Genomic DNA, 20,896 nt, shown 5'->3' with positions numbered 1-20,896 from the left:
TGTATTCCTTGTTGAAGAAACAAAGATGATGAGATGTGACCATTGGACTCAAGAAATGTCCAGTGAGTGGCAGGGAGAAAAACAGAAACTGACTGATTGATGATGATGATGATGATGATGATGGTGATGGTCATGGTGACGCTGACAATGACAGTGGATGAAAAATCATAGCTAATGTTAAGATTATGATTTGTACCAACCCCTGTGCTCAATACTCTACTGTTTTCTTTCACTTAACCCTAACTGTTCTCTGAAAACGGTACTATATAATTATAATTGTTATTATACTCACAGGGAAACGGGTAGTGAGGCAACACAACTTTCCCAAGACACTATACATAGTAAGTGTACACACCAAACCACTAAGAGAAACCAGGGACAGTAGAAATCAATGCCTAACTCAAAAACCAAAGAAAGCTTGAAAAGCTGGTTTTCCACATTTGCTCTTTCCTTTGGATTTCTCTTTGATACCACCACATACCAGGCTCGTCCCATCTCCTCACTTCATTCAAAGGATCAACTCTTAGCAAGTCTCTGCACAAAACTCTTGTGGTGTTCCTTGTCTGTTGCCAGCCGGGGAGGCTTTTTGATGTATTGCTGCCATTCTGCCACTTGCTGCTCGGGAACCTACCCGCATCACCAATCAGGTCACATTAGGTCTTCTGTGCCTACTTTCAGAGGCCCCAGTAACCTCAGAGGTGCCATTTTCATCTCCAAATCCATAGCATGGGCCTCCCCACTGTCTTTTCCACAAGTCCCATATTCTCTCCTACCCCTGCCCTCTCTAATTTCTGCCACCTCCCATGTCTGCATTTCTCCATCAAGCCTTTCCTGGCAGCTCGACCACACTGGGATTTCTTCTTCTCCCAAACTCTCATAATACTTAGGCCTGATTGGTTTTACCAACCATTGGGTCCTCACCATGGACAACCCAAGGTAATGTCAGTGCTATCTTGCCCAACAAATAAATTAGCCAATAAGCACCAACAAAGCAGGTGTACCAAAATATTTTCTTTGGAAAGAATTTGTTTCAAAAAGTCATTCTGGGAAAAAAAAAATAGAATTCATTTGAAGGGTCTTATTTCTGGTTATTGTTTTTGTTTTGATACATGATATTTATGTAGTGCTTAGAAGTAAAATTCTCAAGTCCATCTCTGGATATTGTTAGTTTTCATCTTAGAAGGTTCTTGGGTTAGGGGTGCCTGGCTGCCTCAGTCAGTAGAACGTGTGACTCTTGGCCTCTGGGTTGTAAGTTTAAGCCCCACATTGGGTGTAAAAATTACTTAAAAACAAAATCTTTAGTTACAAACAGAGAGGGAGGGAGGGAGGCAAACTATAAGAGACTCTTAAATACAGAGAACAAACCAAGGGTTGATGGTGGCAGGGGGGTGGTGGTGAAAATGGGTGATGGGCATTGAGGAGGGCACTTGTTAGGATGAGCATTAGGTGTTGTATGTAAGCGATGAATCATGGGAATCTACCCCCAAAACCAAGAGCACACTGTATACACTGTATGTTAGCCAATTTGAAAATAAATTATATTGAATAAATAAATAAATAAATAAATAAATAAATAAATAAATAAAGCAAAGAAATTTAATTAATTAAATGACGATTCTTGGGTAAATGGACCGTGTCTTATATAATATTCATCTAATTGTGTTCCAGGTAGACACTTATTTAACATAGGATATATTTAGTAAATATACGCATAATATATTCCTGAGATAACAAATTATGGTATTAAAATGCCACATTTCATTGAATATTTGATGTCATAGATTATAACACGTACTGTTATATACCACAAAAATAGAAAATAATGCCTCAAATTTAACCATGAGTGAATGTAAGTTGCATTTCAGTTTCAGAAGTGTTAAAAAGTGAATACATGTGCATCTTAGATCTGATTAAATATGTACACTGTTGTTTTATAATATAATACATTGGTATTAAGCATCTTAAAGTTCCCAGTGATACTTATAACTCACATTTTCAAAAGTCATGCCGTGTACCTCTATATGCAAGTCACTGTGTCAGAAGACACAACATGTGCATGAACAGTGGTGAAGCTGTGACCCCTCCCTACTAAGCGTTTACAGGCCAGTGGAGGGAACGTTATATAAACGAATCACTGTAATAATGAAGGCAAAAAGTGATTGGAGCCGTCCAAGAAGATAAGATTCCACAGAAATGAAAATAGTGGAGTAATTACCTTTACTTGGGGTTTAAAAAAAAAAATCTCATGGCGGAGGTGGTGTGCAATGAGGTTTGAAGGATCAGTAGAATTTTGCAAGCCAGCTGGGAGAAATAATACGTGCAAAAGCATAGAAACAGGAAAAATGTAAGCCTGTTTAGAAAAGAGTGGAAAATCCAGATTGGCTGGGAGTAGGGGTGGCTAGAGAAGCTTCAGAGCTAATCTAGCAGAGCCACTCTTGCCATATTGTGGAAGGTCCCGAATGCTGAGCTGAGGACATTAAAGGACATTGGCTGGCAATGCAGAACCACTGAAGGCTTCTTAACAAGGGCATGGCTTGTTGAGAGCTCCTTCTCATTCTGTGGATCTCAGTTTAAATGCTCCCTCTTGAAGGTCCATTCTTTACTCTTAAGTAGGGTCTTAACTGTAACTCCAAACTGCCATATCCATCTGGTTTCCTTCAGTGCACTTGGCACATGGCAAGTCTACCAACCGCATGGCAGATTCCAAGTTCCTTAAACACCGAGAAATCCAGAATACTCACTCTTTTGCAGCTAGGGCTGTCATTTTATAGGGTACACCCCACGTGGGTGTACCATTCCCTGCAGTTTCCTGGAGCCTGGCACACAGTAGGAATTCAGTGATTTCACTAAATAATACTCCCATCATTTCCTGTCCTCTGTTTGCCACGTTCCCTCTACCCAAAAGGCCCTCCCACCACATCTCACCATCGTTATTTTTCCATCTGCCACAGTTTCTCTCAAATGTCAGCGTATGCCTGCCAGCCCAGTGACACAACCTCGCAGTCCTGAGATTTATTTTGTTTGTTCCTCTGATGGCATTATTTGTACCCTGCATAGTATTTTAGTGACTTGTAAACTCTCGTTGTCTCCGTGCCCTCCCCAGCCAGATGGCTAGCTCCCTGAGGCCGTGGACTTTGCCTTTCTCATGTCTTTCTTACCAAATAATATTTGAGTTGAATTACGAACACTGTGTCAAAATTAAGAATAGAATCACCTGACCTTTCAGCAATGTATTAGATATTAAGGAATAATTAAACGATAAGAAGTAATACTGAGTGAAAAGACATTACAGGACAATGAAAGTGAATTACCAAAAGGGTGAAACCATTCCACTATTGTGGAATTCAGTATCTCACAAAGTAATTTACCTGGGAGCAGACTTAGAGCATTTCCTGAAAATGTCATGTCTTGATATAGGTGAATTATTCTAATAGTCACAGAGAAGTTGGTAAAAATCTGAACACTAGCTTTACTTTCTCAAATCTTACACACCATTATTTTCACTAAGCAATGCTATTTTCTCAATTATGTATTTTATTAAGATACTGCATATGTATTCATTGAAACTTTGATTATTTGATAGGTCTACAGGGAGAAAATTCCTTGATTTTCTTTTTTCTGTTTAGTCGAAACTTTACCCATCAGAGAAGAAGCGCATTGCCATGTGATATTTACCAACAGTAATAAATAACAACAGTAGCTTTTGGTTATTGAATAATCCCAGCATGCCCAGCATGTGATAACTACTTACATGTTGTGCCATTTAAATGTCACTACAACCTTTTTATAGAGGAAAATGCTGAAATTGGGTGGTTGTGAATTGATTGCTGATTCAGCAGCTAGGCTGCAAACCAAGGCGTGGCAAGTCCCAAGACACTAGTCTTCCCAGGCAAGGGAACTCAATTCCCCCACCTCACTGCCTCGCACCCCCTCAGGACATGCTGTCTGCTGTCACTTTCAAGATACAACTTGGCTGTGAACAGGAGGCAACTTGCAGACTCAATCTGCAACTTTTTTGTTGCAGGAAGAGAAGTTAAACTTCCAGAGAAACCCAATGGACAATCTCCACAACAGGTAAGCCATTTTCTTTTCCTTTTTATGCTTTGGAGGGAAAAGTCTGTACTTTCCATTTTCCATTAAATTTTCTATTACTTGGTCTTTCACTGCAGTTTTTATTACCTGACACACGAAAGCCAGTAGACAGAGCAATCCCCGAAGTCTGTTTCTTTCTGGCTTCGTTCAGGTTTTTTCGTAGAATTTTGTTATTTCCTTTCTAGTTGTGTGGGTCTGGGATGCAGTTCTAAAACATGTGAGATTAGCATGACCCAACTGAGTCTTGACACTGAAAGCTTTACGATATGAGGAACTGAAGCAAGATGGCAGAACGTTGCCTTGTTTGAGCTTAGCGAGAAATGTGCACATCAGACCACTCCAATAACACTCAGCTCTTGTCCACAAATGACTGCAAAAGCACACTGAGTATTCATTTTGGGGTTGCAGATAAACTTTTGCAAGTTAGAGGATTTCACAAATACGAAATCCACAAATAATGAGGATCAATTACACCCATAAAGCACGAAGGTGAACACCAGGTACATAGGAAGCTCTGTGTAAGTTTGGTATTTTTATCATCATCATCGTTGTTAAATGTTATTAAATATCCTGAGGGCATCGGGCACCTTTGAGAAGTCTTAGGTGTGAGGAATGATGTGATTCAAATGTGTGTCCTAAAAAGATCACATGGCTTCCATGTGGCGAATGTATTGGGTGGATGCAGGTGGCCGGAGGAACTGCAGTAATTCAAATAAGAAAGAGGTGATTTTGGGGAGCCTGGGTGGCTCAGTCAGTTAAGTATCTGACTCTTGATTTTGGCTCGGGTCATGATCTTGGGGTCCGTGGGTTCGAGTCCTGTGTCTGGCTCCGTACGGACAGTGTGGAGCCTGCTTGGGATTCCCTCTTCCTTTCTCTCTCTCTGCCCCTCCCCTGCTCACCTTCTCTGTGTCTCAAAGTAAATAAACTTTAAAAAAAAGAGGTGATAATGTTGTAGGATGGGGGCAATGGCAGTGCACGAGGAGAGAAAAGGGTCTAAGACAGTATAAGGGATAGCATTCCTGCCTTCATGTTGCGTTCACCCTGGAATGTGGTTCCAAACTCCACCAGCACCATTATCTGCTCACCTCTGCCCACAAGCTCTTTCTAATCTTCCTAAGATTACTCAGGTGCTCCTTATGTAACATCGTATGACGTCTTTCAATCTCATAACACTAGACTAGTCATCTGCTTGGATATTATTTACATATTTTTCCCTTGCTAGACTGTAAACTCTCTCCAGATCCCTGGAATTGAGTTCAGTAGTTGGCACATAATAGGTGCTCAGAAAATGTATGTTGCATGAATGGGTGGTGAGCCCTTTAGCAAAATGGCAGAGGTCTTCTGTCTCTTTGTGTCCTAATAACTAGCAGAGAGGCCCCCAGTTACATGCCTCGGGATTATTGAGGCCTTAGCACCATGTTCAATCTTTTCAAGTGCACAAGCTGTTTTCACTATACTTCCAAGAAACATTGGGGATTCAATTCTGCATGTGCAGGGTCATCTATAAGTATGGGACAATCTGTTTTTTCTTATCCTCTGACCAGTTCATGCTTCTAGCCTTGAGTCCTGAGCACCTTTATAAAATGAGGTGATTGAGCGGGATGTTCTCTAAGATTCTTTGTGGTTTGGGCACTCTAGGATACTGGGATTTACTCAAAACTAGGTGATGCCAAGCACCTAGCCCTGAGCTATGCTTCATTATTGGGGCGCCTGGCTGGCTCGGTCAGTTAAGCATCCGACTCTTGATCTCAGCTCAGGTCTTGATCTCAGGGTTGTGAGTTCAAGCCCCGTGTTGAACATTGAGCGTGAAGCTTATTTAAAAAATAAGTAAAAGAAAAAAGAAAGCTATCATTATTTGTAGCCTTACAAGACTGCGTTGTATAAACTTCTATCCACATTGTCTCCTCTAAGGCTTCCTCATCCTTTCCAAAACTTGGCTTTTTCTAAATGCTTCGAGTTTCGTGCAGACTTCTTCCACCTGCCAGATAAAGCTACTTACCAATTAAGAGGCATACCGTGTGTTGGAGATGCACCCTGATTCCCATGGCTTTCCAGGGAGGATTTGGTCAGAACAATGCTTGTTTGTATTCACAGTATCTAAAATTCAGTAGCATCCAGTGGTTAAAGAATATTTTCATGGATGATGACGGTGAACATGACAGCAGTCAACATTTAAGAACCTACTACTTGCCAGGCACACTTTGCCAGGCCTAGCACACGATCTAATCATGTGATCTTAATAGGAACCCTGCGAGATTAGGCGTTACTATTTCCCCCCACTTAGTGGTTGGCAAAACTGAGAAGTGAAATGACTTACTCAAGGTCACCTGGCTTCTAAACAGGCCAATCCAGAGTTTGATGCCAGGGCCCATCCCCTCATTACATTATGTACTGGATATTCAGTTTTTCCTCCTCTTCTCCTAGACCCCCTCTGTGATTTCATACATGTTCTGTGACTGGTTTCTGATAAAATGGCCAGAAAAATGAAAGTGATCATGTGCTAATGCCAAGGGCGTCTCTTAGGTTTCTAAGCAGATGCCCTACTAAAGATTGCATAGCTTCCTATGCAGCTTGGACCGAAGTCAATAGGGCAACCCGACAAACTGAGTCGAGATGAGTTTTGTCAGATGATACTGTTACCATGGTGGTCAAGGGTATCACAGAAGGGGGTCCACTGATCCCCGTGGAAAAGACAGAGAACTGCACGTGTTAAGTAAAAATACATCATCTTCATTTCAGATTTTAAAGATCTTCCCAAAGAAACTATATTTCTGTTGTCTAAAGATTCTCCAAAACGTGCCGTTCATGTTCCCAGAAGATGGGTCCCCACGGCCAGCTCACACGTGGGCGGCCATGGGGTCTAGGTAGAGCACAAAGATAGCCAGGAGGAGCAGCCAAATGGACAGGCCCAGCAGCATCATAGCTAACCCCGGGGAGGAAGGGTAACTGCACACCTCACATGCGTCTTCCTCCGCAGCCACGTCCACAGAATCACTGTCTGAGCATACTAGAAGGGAGCGAGGCCGACTCTCCGATCTGGGGTTCCGACGGGCAGTCATTGTGTCAACAGTGCTCTCTGTAGAACTGTGGGAGCCTTTTGACTCCACCATGATCTACCTAGATGACAGCACAAACCTCATGTCCCGCCAGAGCTAGAAGAGGCCCTGGCATGTATGGTGGTGCCATGGCCACCAAGACTTAAAGGTGACCGTCACTATCTGAAATATTTACCACATCACCTACTCCCTAACTTTGCCACATGGCAAAGCACCTACACTATTTGTGCCCTAATTTTCGTTTCAGAGGGCTTTCCCACACCAAGTCCCTTCCTCTAATTTAAATTAAATGACCGACGTATACTGCCATCTGGTGGTCATAGAAGCAGGCACACCTACCAAATTCTGTCAGAGCCCAGATCAAGAGGATCCAGTTCCCTCTTGCAAAAAGTTACGGGATCCCAAACTGCTGCTTGTTGTGTAATCCAGTGGACTCAGAAATCAACAGGACCCACCAAGACAGATGCCAGGAAATATTAATATTACGGAAAACTAGAACAACAGCATTAACAGCTACATCGTACCATTTTCTAACTTAGATCCATTTACTTATCTGTAAAACAGCAGTTCGCACCTTAAAGGGTTGCTGTAAAGTTAAACACGAAAGTTCCCAAAAACGGTATTTGATGAGTAGAGAACACCCAAATGCAATCTACTTATTCTGAGTGTCAGTGACTACTGGTAGTCCCCCAGACACCATAGTAAATGCCTTACAAATTCCTAGCTCATTCCATTTTCAGAACAATCTTCACAAGGAGAAACAGCTATCATTCCCATTTCACAGATTAGACAACTGAAGCTCGTAGATGCTAAGAAATCTGCCCGGAGGTCACAAAACTAGTAAGTGGCAGAGGTAGATGGAAACCCGCAGCTCTGACCCTAGATTACTCCTTTAACCACGATGCTGAAATGCTGGTGCGGTGTGGTGAACCTTCCCGAATGTTTGCATACATCCCACCCCACCCCACACGTATACTCCCCCCTCCCTCTCCCCCACCACACACGCATTCAAGACTATAAGTTCTTCCGGGGAGCACCTGGAATACCATTATTTCCCCAGAACCTGGTACAGTGCCTGATACAACACCATGGATTCAATGGAGAGTCGTATCAGTGGAGACACTATGTGATGACTGTGACCATCCATAAAACATCTGTCTTAAGGACAGCAGATTAATGATGACATCTGAAAAGAAAAAAATGATATTAGATTTTGAATAGAAGAAAAGGTCATAGAAATGTTTTTAAATCGATTGGGATGCCTGGGTGGCTCAGTCGGTTAAGCGTCTGACTTCGGCTCAGGTCATGATCTCATAGTTTGTGGGTTCGAGCCCCACGTCAGCCTCTGTGCTGACAGCTTGGAGCCTGGAGCCTGTTTAGGATTCTGTGTCTCCCTCTCTCGTGCGCCCTCCCCCACTTGTGCGCTCTCTCTCTCTCTCTCTCTCTCTCTCTCAAATAACTGTTAAAAAAATTTAATAAAAGAAATGTTATTAAGATCAAAAAGATTGTGATATGCAAGTATATGGACCACAAGAACAGAAAAAATGGAGTGACATTCTCACTGTTGTAAAAGTCTTTTGTTTTTCCACATATAATACAGACACCAAGGACCCTGTGACTCCAGCAGCAGTAAAGTTATGGGACAGGGAATGGAAGCACCACAGAAACCGTGTAGACACCCTCATCGGGTGCATATACCGGCAAGATCAGCCTTGGGAGAGGCCAGGCAGGCAGTGCTTTCAATAGCACGATTTGAGTGGGCCCAGGGCAGTCTTTCATCAAGAAATACCAATTTCATGGCATCTGGGTGGCTCAGTCAGTTGGGCCTCTGACTTCAGCTCAGGTCATGATCTCGGGCCGTGAGTTTGACCTCCGTGTTGGGTTCTGTGCTGACAGCTCGGAGCCTGGAGCCTGTTTCGGATTCTGTGTCTCCCTCTCTCTCTGCCCCTCCCCTGCTGGCACTCTGTCTCTTTCTCTCTCTGAAAAATAAACAAACATTAAAAAAAATATTCAAAAAAAAGAAATACCAATTTCAACCCTGACATTTCACCCGCAGAGACCAATTTGTTCCTTTGGCTCCCAAGACCCTAATCTCCAGACCGGTAGCCTGCGTCTCCCCCAGCCCCCAGTGGAAAAGGGGGTCCGACAGTGCACCTCTTCCAGCCTCACAGGGTCCCGGTGATCTGTGGCCTCAGCCCTCCCAGGGGCTTTGCTGTTACACACGCTGTCTCCCGCGGTACTCCCTGGAAAGAGGCTGAGGAGACCCCTACCACAGAGCTGCAGACCTGAAATGAGCCAGGGGACACGGAGGAGAAGCTTTTTACATTAAGTCAGGATCACGTGCTGGGTGAATGTGGCCCCGGGACCCAGACACACATCTGCGGAATGACCATGGGGTGGTTGACAAGCCCTGGAGAGAAACCTCACCCACCGGAGGGTCCTGTCGGTGCCTGCCTTGCCTCGGTACTCACAGGACTATCAGTGTGTCAACCAAGATGAATAGAGGGTCGATGGGGGACATTCCTGTTCTTCACTGATTCCCCTTTCAGGTTGTCAGATTTGGAAGAGACCTTTGACCTCGCGGACTCAAGCGATCACACGACCCTCCCACGCGTGAGCAGTTGGTGATGGAGCCACTGCCAACACGTGACTCCTGGCGCACACTTTGCCTGGCTGGGGTCGCCCAAACAGCATACTACACTTGTCGCTTGAGGCACAACACTCCCCCCAGATGATTAGGACTGTCATTTCAACTGTGGTTTTTCCCAAAACATTTCACAAAACTGAAGTTTCGTGGTTAGGAAGTTTTATGGGGAAAAAAAAATTCTGTGTTCACATAATTTGGGTAACTACAGAGCTAGACAAGGTGAAGTGGCTCTTTTTCATAACCATGAACATGTTCATCTTTAATCACTGCTGTTCCCAAACCTGTCTGACCAGGGACCCGTTTCAGGGGGGAAACCTACAAAACACATGTCTGCACACAAATATCCCATCAAGCCCAGCTCTAGGTGATGCTAACACATACCGTAGCCTAAAATAGGTGATTGATGGTGATAATAAAGGTCCTCATATAGGCTTTCAGGCTCTCCACCATCACTGAAGCTCAGCCTCTTTAGGAGAAAAGGAAACTCACCGATTGTTTTCAAAGGCTGTCCAGGAAGGAGGCAGTGGTTCTGCTGAGGAAGTGGATTGAGCAGTCTAAGAATGTCTCTTCTTGTCCCTTTCCAGTTACGAATCCAGCGCCGGCGCTGAAGCTGGGCAGACCATCTCTTATTTATTGTATAAAGCACCTGGTAATTTTCTTCAGCACCTGGCAACTATTTTCACTCATTCCTCGGTACCGGAAACGACTCACTAAATGTCTGTCAGCTTCACGTGCTGACCACATGACATGAAATCGCAGCTCTTCTCCGAACACGCAGCTGGTTTTCCAAAACGGAGCTGAAATTCGAGTGTTTGATTTTATGGTGTCTGTCTTCCAAGTATTCCAACTTCTGTAAACTCAGACCACTTCCCGGCTGCCTCTAAAGCTCCTTGACTAGAACCCTTGCAGCAGAACGCCCTTGACCCTGGGAACTGCACAAAGGGTGGTGGGTGCTGTTTCCCGAGCCCGGAGGGAAACATCTCTCAGCTCCTGCGCTTGGCTTTTTGTTCTGGACCACTGGGTGGTGCGATCACGGGAAGAGGCAGGCCCCCGAATGGAATGACTGGTAAAATCCCATAGTCCCCTCTTATTCACTCACAGCTGTCACTCACCAGTCATCCCTTTGTTTGAATGTCAAGTGTGTAGGGCTCCGTGTGAGCTGGACGCCGCCCAGAGTTAGGTGTTGCCTGAGAGGCGCCTGGGATTAGAAGGGGAGGCAGACAGCTGATGGACCCCCAAGCACCAGGCTGTAAGTCCCTCTCGAAGGCGGGGCAGCTGAGGACAGGAACCAGACCTTCTTTGCCTTCAGAGGTTGGGACTGGCTATTGAGTAAAGGTCTTCAGGATGCACTCAGGATCACAGCTACGTCCAGAGAAATCGGGGGGCTTTTGGTGAGCTCCTTTCTACAACCTTTCCCCCTGTGCTGCTTTGTAGGGAATATCATTATCAGTGATTTCCCACACCTGCTAGGTCCTAGCCCAGGGACAGACAGAACAACAATTAACAGTAGATTGGTGCTTTTTTTTTTTTAATTTCCCACTTTTTTTTTTCTTTTTTCATTTTGACATTACATCAGGTTTACTGAGAAGTTGTAAGAAAAGTGCAAAGAATTTTCAAATACCCTCCTCTCACTGTGCCCAAAAGTGAACATTTACCAGATTTGCTTTATTCTTCCCTTTCCCTACACACACACACACACACGCGTGCGCATGCGCGCGTTTTTGCTGAATCATTTTAATAAATTATAGATATCATACCCTTCCTCCTTAATACTTCGTGTATTTCCTAAGGACAAGGACATTCTATATACCCCAGTGCACTGATCAAAATCAGGAAATTAACACTGATTTAATACTGTTACCTAATCAACAGGCCTTATTCAGATTTCAACAATTTTGTCAGTAAGGGCCTTTTAGCCAAAAGCTTATACATTTCATTCGGCTGTCCTATCCCCTTAGTCTTCTTTAGTCTGGACTAGCTCCGCAGTCTTTGGTTTTCACAACAGTCATGCATTTCGTTAAGAGTACAGGCCAGATTGTTTTGCAGAATATCCCCCCATTTGGGTTTGACTGATGTGGCTTCAGGCTTCCACCCAGGTTACATTCTCGTGACAGGAAAACCAGAGAAGTGATGCTGAGTTCTCAGTGCCTCCCATCAGGGGCCCCTGGAGCTGGTCAGTCTCATTGCGGGCAATGTCACCTTTGGGTATCAGGTGCAAGTGCTGCGTGCATCGTTCCTCCACCGTACCGATACTGTTGTACCCTTAAGCAGGTGGCGTGCTTAGAGACGAACCGTTCTGTTCTCCCCGAACCCTTGCCCGCTAATGTCGGCATCCACTGCTGACCCTTGCTTGAATCAGTTACTGTTAGGATGGACATTTTTCTAGTCCCATGATTCCTTGTGTGCGGGTTAGCTGGCTTTCTACTTATAAGGCAGAGCTTTCCCTGAATTTATATCCACGTGGACGCACAGATCCTCATTTTATTCAGGGGGCTCTAACCCTTTGTATCGGTAGTATTTATTTTGATGCTCCAATAGTTCCAGATCTGACCAGTAGAACCTTTACAAGCTGGTTCCTGTGCCCTTTGACCTGCCTCCGTCACTCTTTGGGACGATCCTGTTCAAAGGCAGCCCTTGGCAGCCGGCTTGAGCCTTTTTCTGTATGTCTTGTCTTCCTGATGAATACTCCATTTCTCTGCCTGGTTAGAAAACGCCTGACTCTGTGGTCTTCCTGTTCCACACCCCTCCCCCACCCCGCCTCCCCCACGATCCCCCCTATGGAACAGGATTTTCCAGCAACGAGACTTGATTAGTAACTGACAGAGCATTCGCATGTCCATCTTCAAACACAGGACTGTTTAACTTCAACATAAAACACAGGGCAGAGTCAACCCCCAACACAGGACTCCAGAAGCAGGCAGGTGCCCACGTTGGGTGGACATACCCTCCTAATGGTATTTGCTTTTCCCCCTGTATAAACCAGCCGATGGTTGCAAAGGATTTGCCCTTTGCCTCTCGACTGATATTTATACTCCAAAGACAAAGCAAATTTTGATTCTACTAAGTAATACGAGGCACCTGACAGCCGAGTTCTAACCTCCAAGCTAGCCATTGTCCAAGTGGGGCGGGGGAGCAGGGAGAAGGCAGGTAGACTGCCCCTCGTGAAGGTGTTAATTAAGAGCATGTACCCCACCCTCCCCTGTCCCCATGTCCAGGTGTCACACTGGACAAGGAGTATTTCCTTTTCGCTCTTGGAAATGGGAGAGCTCCTTGCCAAAAGCAAGATGTGGACACTAAAGTGACATATGAAAAGAGGAATAAGTTGAATTTGACATTAGGAATCCTCATAGAAGGAAAGAAGTCGTGGATATGGGCAGGCAGAGGTTGGATGTGAATACATTAGTCCCCACCCTTTCCGCCAGCAGTCACGCAGTCACACAGCCGTGGACACTGGAGCCACCTCAGTGAGAGAAGGAATGTCCCTGGGGAGGGAAAACTCCGGGCAGGTGGGAGAAGGCAGAGCCTGTGGCCAGGAAGAGGCTGTCTCCACTGGCAGAGAGAGGCGGGAGAGGCCCGGAGCAGGGCCCTCAGGTGAGGGACCAGGCCAGGCAGAAACCCGGGTGCTGTGCCCCAAAGGCCAGTGGGGGCTGGGCTGAGAAGCCAAACCAGAAACTTGATCCTGAAAGGGGAAAACCTTTACAACATCCTTTCTATTACCTGGCTCTGAAGGAAAATATAGATCCTGTGGTTTTTCTGGGGGAGGAGGAGGGGAGCCTAAAGCCACAGATGACTTACCAATTCTATAAGAAACAGGGAAGTGGTGGCTCTCCAGTTGGCCTGTTAAAGCTCCGCAGTCATTTCAGGGCAGAATGTGTTGCTCACGTGGCCCTGGCCACAGCGGCACAGGGTGGGGACTGTGGCTGGGCCAGGGTTCCCCAGGGTCCCGTCAGCCTCTGAGACTCAGCCTCTGAGACGCTGGGAACACAAGGTGTGGCTCAAGGCTGACGCTTCCTAGCTTCCTCCCTCCCTCCCCTTCCTTCCTTCCTTCCTTCCTTCCTTCCTTCCTTCCTTCCTTCCTTCTTCCCTTCTTCCTCCCTTCTTCCCTTCCTTCTTCCCTTCCTTCCTCCCTTCCTTCCTTCCTTCCTTCCTTCCTTCCTTCCTTCCTTCATCCCTTCCTTCCCTTTTTCTTCCTCTCTTCCTTCCTCCCTTCTTCCTCCCTTCCTTCCTTCCTCCCTCCCTTCCTTCCTTCCTTCCTTCCTCCTTTCTTCCCTTCCTTCCTTCCTTCCTCCTTTTTTCCCTTCCTTCCTTCCTTCCTTCTTCCCTTCCTTCTCTTTTTCTTCCTTCCTTCCTTCCTTCCTCCCTTCTTCCTCCCTTCTTTCCTTCCTTCCTTCCTTCCTCCTTCCCTTTTTCTTCCTTCCTTCCTTCCTTCCTTCCTTCCCTCCCTCCCTCCTTCCTTCTTCCCTTCCTTCCTTCCTTCCTTCCTTCCTTCCTTCCCTCCCTCCCTCCTTCCTTCTTCCCTTCCTTCCTTCCTTCCTTTTTCCCTTCCTTCCCTTTTTCTTCCTCCCTCCCTTCCTTCCTTCCTTTCTTCCTTCCTTCCTTCCCTCCCTCCCTCCTTCCTTCTTCCCTTCCTTCCTTCCTTCCTGAAACCTTCCCCTGCTATGCCTCTTAACTTGCCGTCCTAAAGTTGACCGACCAGATATTTTACAGTGATCACCATGGCTTCAATTACATTATGATGGCCCACAGTCCGTCCTCTCAAAAACCTCAAAACCAGATTTTTCTTTCCTTTGACTTTTTTTTTTCCCTCCTATCCTTCTGTGCTTTTAAACAGAGTCCAAGATAAATAAAGGTACTGCAAGCATGTAGAGGGGCAGAGTTTTAGAGCAGGATGGCGGGAGGGAAGGGTGGAGGAGAGGGGTTAATGGGGGGGGGGGAGGTGCACATCGTCCTTGTTTCTTGGTCCTGTTTTTCCAGCTGATTTATGAATTGCTAGCAGAAAACAGGCGTAAGTGGGAGCAGAGGCTGGGAACAAAATTCTGGGCTCTGGACATGGGATCATTTAACGGAGAGTGCTTTGAAACAGTAAGTGGTTGTGCACACTGACCGCTGGCCAAGCTCCCAATGATTTCTCCCTCTGAGGAACCTTTGTGGCACTCGGGTTTTGTGGCACTTGACTTTCAGTTGGTGCCACAGTTAATAGAAATATACCATTTGGCCCTTAACCCAGAAAACAAGTATTACTTGGTGTTCACAATGCTTTTGTTCCTGTGTGTATGTTGTGGCAACTACATTACATCTTTCTTAGGTGCAAGGCCTCCATACTTTTTTTTTTTTTAACATGTCGGGGCTCCTGGGTGCTTCAGTTGGTTAAGTGTCCAACTCTTGATTTTGGCTCAGGTCATGATCTCATGGTTCATGGGTTTGAGCTGACAGTGTGGAGCCTGCTTGGGATTCTCTCTCTCCTTCTCTGTCTCTTCCCTGCTCATATGTGAAAGAAGGAAGGAAGGAAGGAAGGAAGGAAGGAAGGAAGGAAGGAAGGAAAGAAAAAGAGAAAGAAAAGAAGGAAGGAAAGAAGAAAGGAGAGAGAGGGAGGGAGGGAGGGAGGGAGGGAGGAAGAAGGGGAAGGGAAGGGAAGAAAGGAAGGAAAGGAAAGAGAAATTTTTTTTAACGTGCTATGTCCAAACAGGTCTGAGTAATAAGTATATGCTTATTGTGAATATTATATAATCCCCAACGACACCATACGGTAGACATACCATTATCCCCATTTACAGATGAAATAGCCGAGGCCCAAAGTCATACAGCCAAGTAAGAAGCAGAGCTGGGCTCTGAACCATATAATACAAGTAAATCTCCCCATCTCGAATCTGTAATCACATCTGCAAAGACCTTTTTTGTTTCTTTGTTACATGCAAATTCCAGAGATTAGGTTGGGGATATCTTTTGGAGACCATTTTTCAGCCCTCCCATAGGAGGTTGTTTGTAGACTTTATTTATCGGTATAAACCCATAACCTGCCAGTCCATAACCTCTTAAAGAGCACCGGTCATTTTCCGTGTGGGTAAAGGTTTCTGTAGTGGCATCCTGGGAGTTCAATTACAATTGAAGGAAGACAGAAGACAGGCCAGGGAGGCAGCGACACCGCCAACAGTGAATGATCTCTCCCTCTTCCTCGTGAGCACGTCTTACGGAGATGGAGGGACTGGGGCTGTAGATTCTCTTACTGGTTTGTCACTTTAAAGGTTGTTCCTATTAGAAAAGGGAAATGATTTAGAGATTCTCCCACACGAGTTTTTAGGATCTTCAGAAGAGAGATCAGAACAACCCGGTGAGTTCCACGTGAAGGGAAGATTTCAGTGGGAGAGCACGCATCAGGAAACACGAAACTTGGGAAGGGGCAGGTAGGAGAAAAGAAGCAGCTGAACCCATCTGCTGCCAGGGCGCCCCAAGGGCCATGTCCTTGAGCTGCAAGAGTGGAGCCCCTGGGCCATTGCCCGGGTTGGCCAGTCACGGGAGGGGCGCAACAGATGCCGATTAGTCCCGTAAAGCTTGGAATGATGACCACAGCCGTCACCTCCTTGGGTCTGTGTTGTGGAGCATGCAGGTCGGCCACCTTACCCAGATGCCCCTTTCTTTTTAATGATTGAAAAAAATGTTTTAATGTTTATTTATTTTTGAGAGAGAGCAAGCATGTGTGGGGGAGGGGCAGAGAGCGAGGGAGACCCAGAATCGGGAGCAGGCTCCAGGCTCTGAGCTGTCAGCACAGAGCCCCACACGGGGCTTGAACTCACAAACTGCAAGATCATGACCTGAGCAGAAGTCAGACGTTTAACCCACTGAGCCACCCAGGCGCCCCAACCCAGATGTCCTTTCATACTTGAGTAGCTAATCCCCTGGTAAGGAGTCCTCTCTTATACCCCCGCCCCCTGGAACAGCACAATGGCTGCGCCCTGGTTAGGCTCCAGAGTCCCCAGCATAAGGCCATTGATTGATGTGGAAATGGCAAGGATCCTTTTCAATCCCAAAGGTCTCTCCCTAGCACTCTTCAGCCTGTGTTTCCTCCTTCACCAAATGGAGACAACCTACCTATCGCCCCGGGATGGGGAAAGGGCCTGGCACAGAGACGAGCGTCGGTAAATGTTTGAGAACTCTGAATTGGTGATTTTAGAAACGTGAAGGTGTTCCCGGTAACCGTGGTCTCCCTGCCTCACGTGTTCTGCTTTTGCCAAAAATTGTGACCCTCCCAACTTGGAGTATCTGGGAAGGAAAGAGCAAACTTAGTTCCTGTTCAGATGTCATTCACTATGTTCTGTCCTTTCTCTCTTTTCCAGATGGTAACAAAAAGTCATCCAGATGGGGTGCAAGTGCTGTAAAATGATACAAAGGTAAAGTTGGAAAAGTACCCTGAGTGGAGGACTTTGGGGCTACCGTGGAGGCCCCCCTAAAGACCCCGCATGGGTTCGCCGCATTTATCCGACCTCAAGCATGACCAGCATTGCCAAGAAATTATGCATTTGGAGCTGCTCGGATATCATTTCAGAGGACATGTGGCCCAGATTTAAACTTTTTTGTTGTTGTTGCTCACTGCTCCGAGCACATTGGGAATGCTGTCGTGCTCTGAGACGGAATTTGGTTTGGGTGGACCTTGCAATTCTCCAGAGACCTTCAATGCAAAGACAAGCTGGGGTTGCAGAGATGATGCCTGACCTGGCATCACTGAAAATAAATCACCCCAGTCACATACAGGGTTTTAATTCTGTCCAGATTCTATTTCAGGAAAATTTGGATAACCTGACTAGAACTCCACACAAAATAAAGGGGAAGAAGTTAACTAATTTGCTCCCTTAACAAATAGCACTTTTTTGGTTATTCCAGTTCTCCATCTACAGCTATACACCTACATCCATTTATTCATACGTGTGTGTATAAGTTTTATTCCATTGTACTCACAGTGTGATGGTAGGGCGTGATTCGAAAACTATTTATTATCATAAATATTTGTTGTAAGTGTCTTCCGTGCTAGTCCAGACTTCATATTTATTTATCGTGTTAATGACTGCATACTATTCTGTGGAGGGGATGTGCCATCAGTGTTTAACCACCTATTCCCCTGTTATTGGACATTTATTTACTTTTTGGTTGTTTTTAATTCCATCAACCACTTTGCACCCTGTTCTGTGGTCTCTTAGATCTCTTCCTGAGACCTATTTCCAGTGGTAAAACAGGTTTATACCAACTAGATCTATTTGGTTTAGACATACACAGAGGCTTCACGGAATAATCGCAGAAATTAACAGGAATGGTAGAAGGAAGCAGAAAGTAGAAGCATAGAGTGTTGATAATGGAAGCTATTCCTAGAGGGATTCGTGAATAACCGTAGTTAATGTCTAACTGACTGATCTTCATTCTTGTCGCCGCCAGCTATCTCTTCGATCCAGTTCAAGTGCCCTCCTCTGGCTACGTCAACGAGGTGAACAGCTGCAAGGTGGATGAAGGGGGCGCTGGTAAATGGAAAGGCAAACAGGGCAGCCAAGTCCCGGGGCATCAAAACGAGCTGCAGAGCGAGGGCCTGAAGAGGACGGCCAGCAGGGGCAGAGCTGGCAGCGGGCAGGAGCCCCGCTGGCCTACCCCGGGATCGCCCCCTCTGGGGGACACGCTGGGGGGACCCTGCGCGGACAAGGCTGGCAGTGCCGTCAACGGCATCGGCCCCGCCGCCCCCCCGCAGCCCACTGGGGACCGTGGGCCCCACCAGGGCGAGAGGGGCTCCTGCCTCAGTACCGCCAACAGCGCCCCCCCGACTGCACCCTTCCGGGAAGGCGGGGGCCCCGGCAGACGGGACAGTGTGCTGCTGCCGGCCCTGCGAGAGACCCACGTCGTCCAAAGTGGGGACCCCAGAGCTGCTCTCAGGGCAGAAGGTCCTGCCTTGGAAGTACAAGACCACGACTTCCAGATGCCGGCCCCGGATTACCCTCCCCTTCGGGGCTCGGCTGGAGACACAGTTGACTGGGAAGAAAAGGACGGTCTTCCCGAGAGCCACCCTGAGGAGGGACCCCCGGAGGGCCTTCACCCCAGGGCCGGGGGACACGGCTTGAATATGCCCTTCCCCTTGAAGAGAAGCTGGGATTCCTTAAATGAGGCCGTGGCAACAGAAGCCCTAAGTGTCGGCTTCAAAGAAGAGGACGCTGCTCAGGCCGTGCCCGGGGTCGATTCGAGAACTGGGTGGGAGGATGCGCCCGGCTCCACCGCAGACGGGAATGGGGATGCGGTGGACGAGGACGCGGCGGTGGCCGAAGCCCTTGCGGCTTTGGAAGCGGCCACCGCAGGAGAAGACGCGGACGAGGCAGATTAGGGCCCCCGAGCAGGTGTCGCGCCGCGCATGCGCGGTGCGCGTGCTCCTTGCGCGCAGCTGACGTCGTGCAGCCTTAACGGGCAGCCTCGCCGACTGTTTGCAGCAGCGTCCGTTCTGGCGATTGGCAGTGCCTGCGGCCAGGCCGCTTGTTGCGAAGTATCGGAAGCCCCGCTGTGTAGACGGGGTGTCACTCAGGAGGCCGGAATAAAAATGAGAGGGGACGATGCGCCGGTGCCCACAGCACAGGCAGAAATTAAACAGCCTGCTCATCAACCCACAAACCCTCCTCCGAGAACGCTCGGAAATCCCAGTGCTGAATCCCAAGAGTGCATAATCACAGAATGTTCTGTTGGTAAATTCACTGTCTCGCTTCTGAGAGCCAGACGTTGTACCCAACCCGGAAAAGGTAACTACCCCCACTGAAAGTGCCTCGTGTGTCCCCAGAGCGTGGCTTACCTTCAGGGACGGTCTCCCAGGGAACTAATAACTAACCACTTGTTTGATATCCAGTTAAGCTCAGCAGCATTCAGGATGGGGCAGAAGCCACTAGTAAACAAATGGTTAGTTGTTAGCTGTGATATGAAGACACCTTGACCTTAACTTTTTTTACATTATTACTTTTTATTCTCCTTTGGGATTGGGGAAGCCGGTCAAAATAATTCTTAAACCTGCTTGTGACCATTTGACTTGTAAATTCATGAGATTGGGAACAGCGAAGAGATCAGATGGAGTGTTCTATGCCACTTTAATGTCTGATTCTGATTAAAACATAACAACATGTGGGTGTGTCTGTCTTAACTCAAAGGCGGTTCTAATGTGCCAGCCTTGAGTGTCAGTAAGCCTTGACGTTTGCTTCCATGTAAAGAGCTGCACTACTAAGTTAACAGGTGAGGAGGAGAGCAAGTCAGTTTGCTGAGAACGGCTTTGGCTGGCTGTCCCTGCCGTGGAAACACGTGACAGCGTGACCGCACGCGCCGATCTCCCCTTAAGGACGAACAACAGCCCCCTCTGCATTTCCGCCTTGTAATTTATAGGAACGAGAACTGCCGTTCTGACGTGGCCCAGTGGAGAATTTAAAGCACGGTCAAGTCCATCTAGAGAAATGGGAACCCAGAAGAGCTTTAGGATGGCATTTCATAACACAGGCTCTGAAATCCGACTGACCTTGGTCTGGTTTCCAGCTTTGCCATGCGACCTTAGACAAGTAATTGATCCCTACTCCTTTCCCATCTGTTAAGTCAGAGTAATAATGGTGTGTGTTTGTAGAGATTAAACGAGATGATGCAGGTGTTTATCACAGTGCCTGGCACAGAAGACGCACTCAATAAAATGATAAGTCTTATTAGCTAAAAACAAATCCTTTAAAAATGGCTTTATGTCCTCACAACTGAAATGTCTGTAATGTCATCACCGCGTATTGGTAATTATTTAATAGAAAACATGATTTCCCAGCATCTTTAAGGACGGCACCCTGACAAATGCTTAACAGGCATACATTACCCTGGGTTTGTTTGGGGACATACCATCTCTACCTAGAAGGTCACACAGAGCCCCTAAAATAGAAACTGTTGTCCTTGTTACATGCGTTGTGTGTGTGTGTTATTGTACTTCGTACACCCAATGCTTCATATTTGAGAGTGAGTCCTTCAGTTCCCCAAGTGTGTCTGTTGGGATTAGATTCGGCTGCATGTGATAAATGGCTTATACAATAGAGACGTATTTACCTCTTGTGTAAAAAGAGGCCGGAAGTAG

General features: G+C 46.6%; 1 protein-coding gene across 1 annotated transcript in view; it reads left to right on the top strand.

The window, feature by feature from the left end:
* Nucleotides 1–20,724, top strand: part of CB1H4orf19 (chromosome B1 C4orf19 homolog) — a 45,807-nt gene extending 25,083 nt beyond the window's left edge. The window contains exons 2-4 of the mRNA XM_043572806.1: nucleotides 4,025–4,074; nucleotides 17,127–17,180; nucleotides 18,217–20,724. Coding sequence (XP_043428741.1) covers nucleotides 17,149–17,180; nucleotides 18,217–19,144 — 960 coding nt within the window. The 5' untranslated portion in view covers nucleotides 4,025–4,074; nucleotides 17,127–17,148 and the 3' untranslated portion in view covers nucleotides 19,145–20,724. The remainder of the gene's footprint in view (nucleotides 1–4,024; nucleotides 4,075–17,126; nucleotides 17,181–18,216) is intronic.
* The last annotated feature ends 172 nt before the right edge of the window (nucleotides 20,725–20,896 follow it).

Source organism: Prionailurus bengalensis, chromosome B1 (assembly GCF_016509475.1).
Source record: "Prionailurus bengalensis isolate Pbe53 chromosome B1, Fcat_Pben_1.1_paternal_pri, whole genome shotgun sequence".
Classification (NCBI taxonomy): Eukaryota; Metazoa; Chordata; class Mammalia; order Carnivora; family Felidae; genus Prionailurus; species Prionailurus bengalensis.
This window is presented reverse-complemented; position numbering and strand designations above follow the sequence as displayed.